The following is a 9538-nucleotide window of genomic DNA, read 5'->3' on the forward strand; positions in this document are numbered from 1 at the left end:
TTTCCATCCTATGGAGAGGGAGCATGGACACGGGGGTCGTCCCACAGTTACTAAAAACAACAGACATAGCCCCACTCCACAAAGGGGGCAGTAAAGCAACAGCAAAGAACTACAGACCGATAGCACTAACATCCCATATCATAAAAATCTTTGAAAGGGTCCTAAGAAGCAAGATCACCAAACATCTAGAAACCCATCAGTTACACAACCCAGGGCAATATGGGTTTAGAACAGGTCGCTCTGGTCTGTCTCAACTATTGGATCACTACGACAAGGTCCTAAATGCACTAGAAGACAAAAAGAATGCAGATGTAATATATACAGACTTTGCAAAAGCCTTCGACAAGTGTGACCATGGCGTAATAGCGCACAAAATGCGTGCTAAAGGAATAACAGGAAAAGTCGGTCGATGGATCTATAATTTCCTCACTAACAGAACACAGAGAGTAGTCGTCAACAGAGTAAAGTCCGAGGCAGCTACGGTGAAAAGCTCTGTTCCACAAGGCACAGTACTCGCTCCCATCTTGTTCCTCATCCTCATATCCGACATAGACAAGGATGTCAGCCACAGCACCGTGTCTTCCTTTGCAGATGACACCCGAATCTGCATGACAGTGTCTTCCATTGCAGACACTGCAAGGCTCCAGGCAGACATCAACTGAATCTTTCAGTGGGCTGCAGAAAACAATATGAAGTTCAACGATGAGAAATTTCAATTACTCAGATATAGTAAACACGAGGAAATTAAATCTTCATCAGAGTACAAAACAAATTCTGGCCACAAAATAGAGCGAAACACCAACGTCAAAGACCTGGGAGTGATCATGTCGGAGGATCTCACCTTCAAGGACCATAACATTGTATCAATCGCATCTGCTAGAAAAATGACAGGATGGATAATGAGAACCTTCAAAACTAGGGAGGCCAAGCCCATGATGACACTCTTCAGGTCACTTGTTCTATCTAGGCTGGAATATTGCTGCACACTAACAGCACCTTTCAAGGCAGGTGAAATTGCTGACCTAGAAAATGTACAGAGAACCTTCACAGCGCGCATAACGGAGATAAAACACCTCAATTACTGGGAGCACTTGAGGTTCCTAAACCTGTATTCCCTGGAACGCAGGCGGGAGAGATACATGATTATATACACCTGGAAAATCCTAGAGGGACTAGTACCGAACTTGCACACGAAAATCACTCACTACGAAAGCAAAAGACTTGGCAGACGATGCAACATCCCCCCAATGAAAAGCAGGGGTGTCACTAGCACGTTAAGAGACCATACAATAAGTGTCAGGGGCCCGAGACTGTTCAACTGCCTCCCAGCATGCATAAGGGTGATTACCAACAGACCCCTGGCAGTCTTCAAGCTGGCACTGGACAAGCACCTAAAGTCGGTTCCTGACCAGCCGGGCTGTGGCTCGTACGTTGGTTTGCGTGCAGCCAGCAGCAACAGCCTGGTTGATCAGGCTCTGATCCACCAGGAGGCCTGGTCGCAGACCGGGCCGCGGGGGCGTTGACCCCCGGAACTCTCTCCAGGTAAACTCCAGATAAACACACACTCCCAAACTCGTCCACTAACCTTTGCAATTTTTCTTTAGAATCTCCCATAAGCACAGTATCATCAGCAAAAAGCATCTGTGTCAATTCCCATTTTGTATTTGATTCCCCATAATTTAATTCCACCCCTCTCCCGAACACCCTAGCATTTACTTCTTTTACAACCCCATCTATAAATATATTAAACAACCATGGTGACATTACACATCCCTGTCTAAGACCTACTTTTACCGGGAACTAGTCTCCCTCTCTTCTACACACCCTAACCTGAGCCTCACTATCCTCATAAAAACTCTTTACAGCATTTAGTAACTTACCACATTGCTTCCCTCTCCACTCTATCATATGCCTTTCCTAAATCCATAAATGCAATAAAAACTTCCCTACCTTTATCTAAATACTGTTCACATATATACTTCAATGTAAACACTTGATCTACACAACCCCTACCCACTCTAAAACCTCCTTGCTCATCCGCAATCCTACATTCTGTCTTACCTCTAATTCTTTCAATTATAACCCTATCGTACACTTTTCCTGGTATACTCAGTAAACTTATTCCTCTATAATTTTTACAATCTTTTTTGTCCCCCTTCCCTTTATATAAAGGGACGATACACACACACACACACACACACACACACACACATATATATATATATATATATATATATATATATATATATATATATATATATATATATATATATATATATATATATATATGCAAAGAATTCGCAAGAGCGGGGTGTTGGTCCGATGTGGGTGGATTGGTGGGGCGCTGCGTGCCTTGTTCCGGGGTTCGTGGGTTCGGGTCTCCTTCGGCCGGAGATCGGTGTTTGTGTGTGTTTCGCCTGCTCTTGCGAGTTCCTTGCGTTGTTGGGGTCTCTAGTGGGGCTGGTGCATGCAGGGGGTTGGGTGGGGGGCTGTGGGCCTTCTCCCTGGGGGCTGGCTGCCTTGGATCGGGGTCTGGCGCGGACTGGACTCCGGGGTGTTGGTCCGGTGTGGGTGGATTGGTGGGGCGCTGCGTGCCTTGTTCCGGGGTTCGTGGGTTTGGGTCTCCTTCGGCCGGAGATCGGTGTTTGTGTGTGTTTCGCCTGCTCTTGCGAATTCCTTGCATTGTTAAAATCTCTAGTAAGGCTGATGTATGCAGGGGATGAGATGAAAAGCTGTAAGCCTTCTCCCTGAAAGCTGGCTGCCTTGGATCAAAGTCTAGCGCAAGCTGGACTCCAAGGTATTGGTCCAGTGTGGGTAGATTGGTAAAGCACTGCGTACCTTGTTCCAAGGTTCGTAGGTTCGAGTCTCCTTCAGCCAGAGATCAGTGTATATATATATATATATATATATATATATATATATATATATATATATATATATATATATATATATATATATATATATATATATACGATGAGCAGAGTATTGAAGAAAGGACACCATGAGCATAGTTTTGTTCCTGTAGCTACAAATTGCAAATAGGTTATTACATATGTGTATAAACTTTTGAAGGAAAATATTTTGCTATTCATATATTTCATGTGTTTACGTACAGCCTGTGAAGTCACTGCTAGTGCCCTGGGAGACGTGGGGTCCAGCACTACAGCAACACAGAGCTCTCTACACTCCTAGTATTCTCAGAGCCAAGAGCAAGGCCCCTTACCTTATTATTCACGTAAGTCTTTGCACTGTGAGCACACTATTTAACCACCATACCATCACTGTGAGTCGGAATAGTAACAGTGCAAGGAAACATTATCATCCTCCTTAAGTCTTGCAAGATAAAGTAAATAATCTAAAAAAAATCACTACTGCAGTAATGAGAGGCACTGGGTATATACAGTTTTGTTTTCCTACACATCACTTCATAATTGAATGATGCCTTATTTAGTATTACATGTTATTTCATGTTTAGATCAGGCAGTTGCTATGAATATATGATAACCTGTTTTGTTTATATTATGGGTGCGTGCAGATGGAGACAGACAGTGCAGATGAAGTAAACGAGAAAGGCTGGCTTCCCTATGGCTACTTCATGATCCCACAGAAGTCTCCTACCAAATACGTGATAACAGCCAACTCACCAGTGGACACATCCACCAAGGAGAAGATCGCTAAGTATCTCAAGGTAATACATACAGTCTGTTCATCCACTCAGCCGTACATGAATATATTTGCATGAACCTAACATGACACAAATCTTAGTGTCCTTGGTACTGAGTGTACGACTGGTAAACATCAGGCCACAGGTTCGATACCCTTAATTTCCTCATAGTTGGTTTAATATCTTTATTATGTATTCCATTCCCATCTTTTGGGTGGTAGTCAAAAGATTAGAGAGGCACATCGTGGGTCCAGATTCTAGGCCGCAAAGTTTTGATAGCTAAACAAATTACAATGATAATGAACTGTTTACTTGTTTATATCCGGTTACAGTCGCACTGAATTATTTATGCAGACATAAATTAGGTCGCTGTGGAGCCCGGGATGACATCTGTACCTCTGTTAGTTTAATATCCTTATTATACACCCTATACCCAGCCTGATGGTGATACTCAGAAGATTACAGAGTCACATAATGGGTCTAAAATGTGAACCTGAGCGAGTTTATTCCAACGTTACTAACATACTTTATTCTGTTCACAAACACCGTTAAACCTACTGGGTTCAACCAGTTCATCTATGTAAAGCCTGACCTGTATAGCTTTTATTTCTTGATATAATGAATTTGAGTTATTGTCTTTTTTCCGCTGATAAAACCTGATTACCTCCACCACACCCTAGCCTAGGCACTGTGTGACCCTTACTAGGAATGTAATAATAGTAATTAATATCTGAAATAAACCAAATAATTAAACAAATTCAGAAATGCCCACTTCTCGAAAATACTCATGTGTGTTTCTACTTGCAGTCACAGTTCGGCTCTATGGGGGATGAAGAAAGTGTGAGTAGCAGCAATAATGACCTGGACAGCCACAGCATCACAGAGGACAATTTTAGGAGCAACATGGGTCGTATTAGGCGCTATGGAGTCACCAAGTTGGCCTGGGCAGACCTACATCATGCAGAACCAATGTCCGGGTCTTCTCTGGCGTCTGGTGTGCTTCTCCGACCAAATAACCTGTTGTTAATGGAGATAGACCCACAGGAGCCCAGCGGACACTCCTGTGATAACCCTGCCTACGAAGTTTGAGCGAACATTCCTGTGATAACCTTCGTATGATTCTGGGCAGTGACAACGTGGAACACTCGTGTATCAGTCTGGAGAGTGACAACGTGGAACACACATTGATGACTGAGATATTAAGGTGCTCTGTTACCATCGGAAAATTATGTAAAAGCTGTGAGCTTGGACCCAATTTCTCCAGGACGGTACTTTAATATTTGTGACGAGCTCTTGGTCCACGACACTGAATCTGTCCTCTTCCTGGGATCAGACTCGATTTTCTCCCAATACTATTTATTATTATTAATCCAATTTTGTGACTCTAGAGAAACTAAAGCACTTGGTCTACCTAAACCTGACTAAGTACTTTAAATTCGTATGCCCATAAGTTTAACATATCCACTTAAAGAGTTAATATACTATACCTATTTTTTGACTTCTCACGTTTTACTTACACATACAGAGTGCCTGGAGTTTACCTGGAGAGAGTTCCGGGGGTCAACGCCCCCGCGGCCCGGTCTGTGACCAGGCCTCCTGGTGGATCAGAGCCTGATCAACCAGGCTGTTGCTGCTGGCTGCACGCAAACCAACGTACGAGCCACAGCCCGGCTGGTCAGGAACCGACTTTAGGTGCAACGGACAAATGAACTAGCAGCAGCAACACTCACAGCAAGAGGCATTCTTGAGCTTCCCCAGCGCTCAGACGTGATGTCTAAAGCTGGGGGTGACTCCAAAAGGATCCTGTAGTGTTTGCTGCCTTTGCACCTCCTGACATCGTCTGTTGCTATGCAGCTGCCATACCTTTCGAGCCCAGTGTGGGCGGTGTTTGTGGCAGCACAAGATGCCTAGCTTCTCCCTCCGAGCCCCGTGGGGGCGGGGATGGGGGCTAGGCCTGGGGACAGCTAGTCCCAGAAGACGAGGAGGTACTTGTACCTCCACCCATGTCAGACATTAGTCTGAGACACTCCCACGAAAGGGAGCCAAGGCCGGGCCACCACTTGGAGAAGGCCCGGGCCGGGCGATTATACCGGCGAATCTACAACAACGTTTTACGTGGTCCTATCTTAAAATATTATTTAATATAAATTATATATCTATACTGTTAACACAAATAAATACTGCTGCTAAAATATAATGTTTAGAAAACTAATTACCAAGAACATTCTATATTCTGCAAGCATCGCTTGAGTGAATGCATTTTTTAATATAATGTATTTTTTATATAAAAATATTGATATTTATTATTTGTTTCTTTTCCCATGTAAGAGACAGATATATAATTGCGTGATAATTCTACATATTCTTGGACGATCAAATTAAATTTTAAAGGAGCCTGGTGGCTAAAGCTCCCGCTTCACACACGGAGGGCCCGGGTTCGATTCCCGGCGGGTGGAAACATTTCGACACGTTTCCTTACACCTGTTGTCCTGTTCACCTAGCAGCAAATAGGTACCTGGGTGTTAGTCGACTGGTGTGGGTCGCATCCTGGGGAACAAGATTAAGGACCCCAATGGAAATAAGTTAGACAGTCCTCGATGACGCACTGACATTCTTGGGTTATCCTGGGTGGCTAACCCCCCGGGGTTAAAAATCCGAACGAAATCTTATCTTATCTTGACGGGTAAGCCAGTGGGAGGCCTCGGTCAGGTAACCAAAGGCTCCAGCAGTGGCGGGTCATCACATGACTACGACGAATCTTACCTAACCTATACATTCTTGCTCTCCTTGTGGCTTAGCGCATCTTTTTGATTATAATAATAATATACATTCTTGTACTAATAGATGTTTCTCTTTTGACTACCGCCCACAGGATGGGTATGGGGTGCATAATAAACATATTAAACTAAAACTAGATGTTTACCTGGAGTTTACCTGGAGAGAGTTTCGGGGGTCAACGCCCCCGCGGCCCGGTCTGTGACCAGGCCTCCTGGTGGATCAGCCCCTGATCAACCAGGCTGTTGCTGCTGGCTGCACGCAAACCAACGTACGAGCCACAGCCCGGCTGATCCGGAACTGACTTTAGGTGCTTGTCCAGTGCCAGCTTGAAGACTGCCAGGGGTCTGTTGGTAATCCCCCTTATGTGTGCTGGGAGGCAGTTGAACAGTCTCGGGCCCCTGACACTTATTGTATGGTCTCTTAACGTGCTAGTGACAGCCCTGCTTTTCATTGGGGGGATGGTGCATCGTCTGCCAAGTCTTTTGCTTTCGTAGTGAGTGATTTTCGTGTGCAAGTTCGGTACTAGTCCCTCTAGGATTTTCCAGGTGTATATAATCATGTATCTCTCCCTCCTGCGTTCCAGGGAATACAGGTTTAGAAACCTCAAGCGCTCCCAGTAATTGAGGTGTTTTATCTCCGTTATGCGCGCCGTGAAAGTTCTCTGTACATTTTCTAGGTCGGCAATTTCACCTGCCTTGAAAGGTGCTGTTAGAGTGCAGCAATATTCCAGCCTAGATAGAACAAGTGACCTGAAGAGTGTCATCATGGGCTTGGCCTCCCTAGTTTTGAAGGTTATCATTATCCATCCTGTCATTTTTTAAGCACATCGACTCCAGGTTGAGGGACTGATTACCTCATTCTCCTCCTCTCCTTACGCCTTCCTCTTTGTATTGGACTGATGAAGCCACTGTGTGGCGAAACGTTTCCTGAATAAAGATTCCCATATGCTGCATAAGTGTCTCAATCTTCAACTTGTCGGTTTTTCAAACCATTCATCACAACTGTCAGACACGGCAGCATCATGGGGTCTTGTTACAAAGAATTCTTCAACACTTGTTCAACCTTTGGACGAAGACCTACTTCGACTAGTGGATGGTACCACTATGACCCCGCCTCCATCTGCTTCACGTCACCTCACTACAGTATATAAGCCACGTCTACGGCCCTATGCTGTACATTCTACAAGATTGATGGACTGAACACATCGACTCCAGGTTGAGGGACTGATTACCTCATTCTCCTCCTCTCCTTACGCCTTCCTCTTTGTATTGGACTGATGAAGCCACTGTGTGGCGAAACGTTTCCTGAATAAAGATTCCCATATGCTGCATAAGTGTCTCAATCTTCAACTTGTCGGTTTTTCAAACCATTCATCACAACTGTCAGACACGGCAGCATCATGGGGTCTTGTTACAAAGAATTCTTCAACACTTGTTCAACCTTTGGACGAAGACCTACTTCGACTAGTGGATGGTACCACTATGACCCCGCCTCCATCTGCTTCACGTCACCTCACTACAGTATATAAGCCACGTCTACGGCCCTATGCTGTACATTCTACAAGATTGATGGACTGAACACATCGACTCCAGGTTGAGGGACTGATTACCTCATTCTCCTCCTCTCCTTACGCCTTCCTCTTTGTATTGGACTGATGAAGCCACTGTGTGGCGAAACGTTTCCTGAATAAAGATTCCCATATGCTGCATAAGTGTCTCAATCTTCAGTTTAATTGTAACTGATTCTCTGTCATCCATAAATGCTCTCAACTCATTAAGCATAAATTGTTGCATGCTTGTGTCAGAAGTCAGACACAGGTATGGTAGGATTGTGGACCGTGGAGTCAGAGTGCACATGCTGTGGATTCCATCTCACATTGGTCTTCAAATGCATGATAGAACTGATAAATTGGCTAAGCTGTATGCTTTCAAAGAGGGAGTAGATTACAATCTTGGCTTGTCAGGTAGTAGTTTGAGAACAATAATACGAAAAGAACTTCAACTGAATTTTATGGACTTAAGGCTCAGGGAGATTGACACCAGTGAGTCCATCTATCATCATTCTATCATGCAGGAGGAGCCACATGTCTATGGTGCATCCAACAAAATAAGCAGACTCTTGGATGTCACTACTGCCCGGCTCCGGCTGGGTTACAAGTATCTTTGGCAGGTTAAATCACCACCACCAGATGTAGACCAAACGAAATGTAAACTTTGCCAGATGGACTATTGTCACACCCTGCGTCATTATGTACTGGATTGTGATAAAATTAATGAATTTAGAAACAACTCGCTCATAAATGTTCAAGAAATGGCAAAGTACTTTATCCACAGTGGTATATTGCAGACCATTCTGGAGAAATACCCTGACTTTGCTAGCTGTAAATAAAGCATTACCACATGTGTGCATGTGTGTGTGTGTGTGTGTGTGTGTGTGTGTGTGTGTGTGTGTGTGTGTGTGTGTGTGTGTGTGTGTGTGTGTGTGTGTGTGTGTGTGTGTGTGTGTGTGTGTGTGTGTGTGTGTGTGTGTGAGTGTGTGTATGTGTGTGCACTCACCTAGTTGAGATTGCAGGGGTCGAGTCCAAACTCCTGTGTACTCACCTATTTGTACTCACCTATTTGTGGTTGCAGGGGTCGAGTCACAGCTCCTGGCCCCGCCTCTTCGCTGATTGCTACTAGGTCCTCTCTCTCCCTGCTCCATGAGCTCTATCATACCTCGCCTTAAAACTATAGACTGTTCCCGTGTGTGTGTGTGTGTGTGTGTGTGTGTGTGTGTGTGTGTGTGTGTGTGTGTGTGTGTGTGTGTGTGTGTGTGTGTGTGTGTGTGTGTGTGTTTGTGTGTGTGTTTGTGTGTGCGTGTGTATGTGTATGAGTGTATATGAGTGTGTGTGTGTGTATGAGTGTGTGTGTGTATGAGTGTGTGTGTGTGTGTGTATGAGTGTGTGTGCGTGTGTATGAGTTTGTGTATGTGTGTGTGTGTGTGTGTGAGTGTGTGTGTGTGTGTGTGTGTGTGTGTGTGTGTGTGTGTGTGTGTGTGTGTGTGTGTGTGTGTGTGTGTTTTTGTGTGTGTGTGTGTGTGTGTGTGTATGAATTTGTA

The 9538-nt window shown here is 44.5% G+C and overlaps 1 protein-coding gene across 1 annotated transcript in view; it reads left to right on the forward strand.

The window, feature by feature from the left end:
* Window positions 1–5967, forward strand: part of LOC128685386 (sodium-dependent noradrenaline transporter) — a 136072-nt gene extending 130105 nt beyond the window's left edge. Inside the window, exons 13-15 of the mRNA XM_053771901.2 lie at window positions 3116–3235; window positions 3536–3688; window positions 4472–5967. Coding sequence (XP_053627876.2) covers window positions 3116–3235; window positions 3536–3688; window positions 4472–4753 — 555 coding nt within the window. The 3' untranslated portion in view covers window positions 4754–5967. The remainder of the gene's footprint in view (window positions 1–3115; window positions 3236–3535; window positions 3689–4471) is intronic.
* The last annotated feature ends 3571 nt before the right edge of the window (window positions 5968–9538 follow it).

This window comes from Cherax quadricarinatus, chromosome 8 (genome assembly GCF_038502225.1).
Source record: "Cherax quadricarinatus isolate ZL_2023a chromosome 8, ASM3850222v1, whole genome shotgun sequence".
NCBI lineage: Eukaryota > Metazoa > Arthropoda > Malacostraca > Decapoda > Parastacidae > Cherax > Cherax quadricarinatus.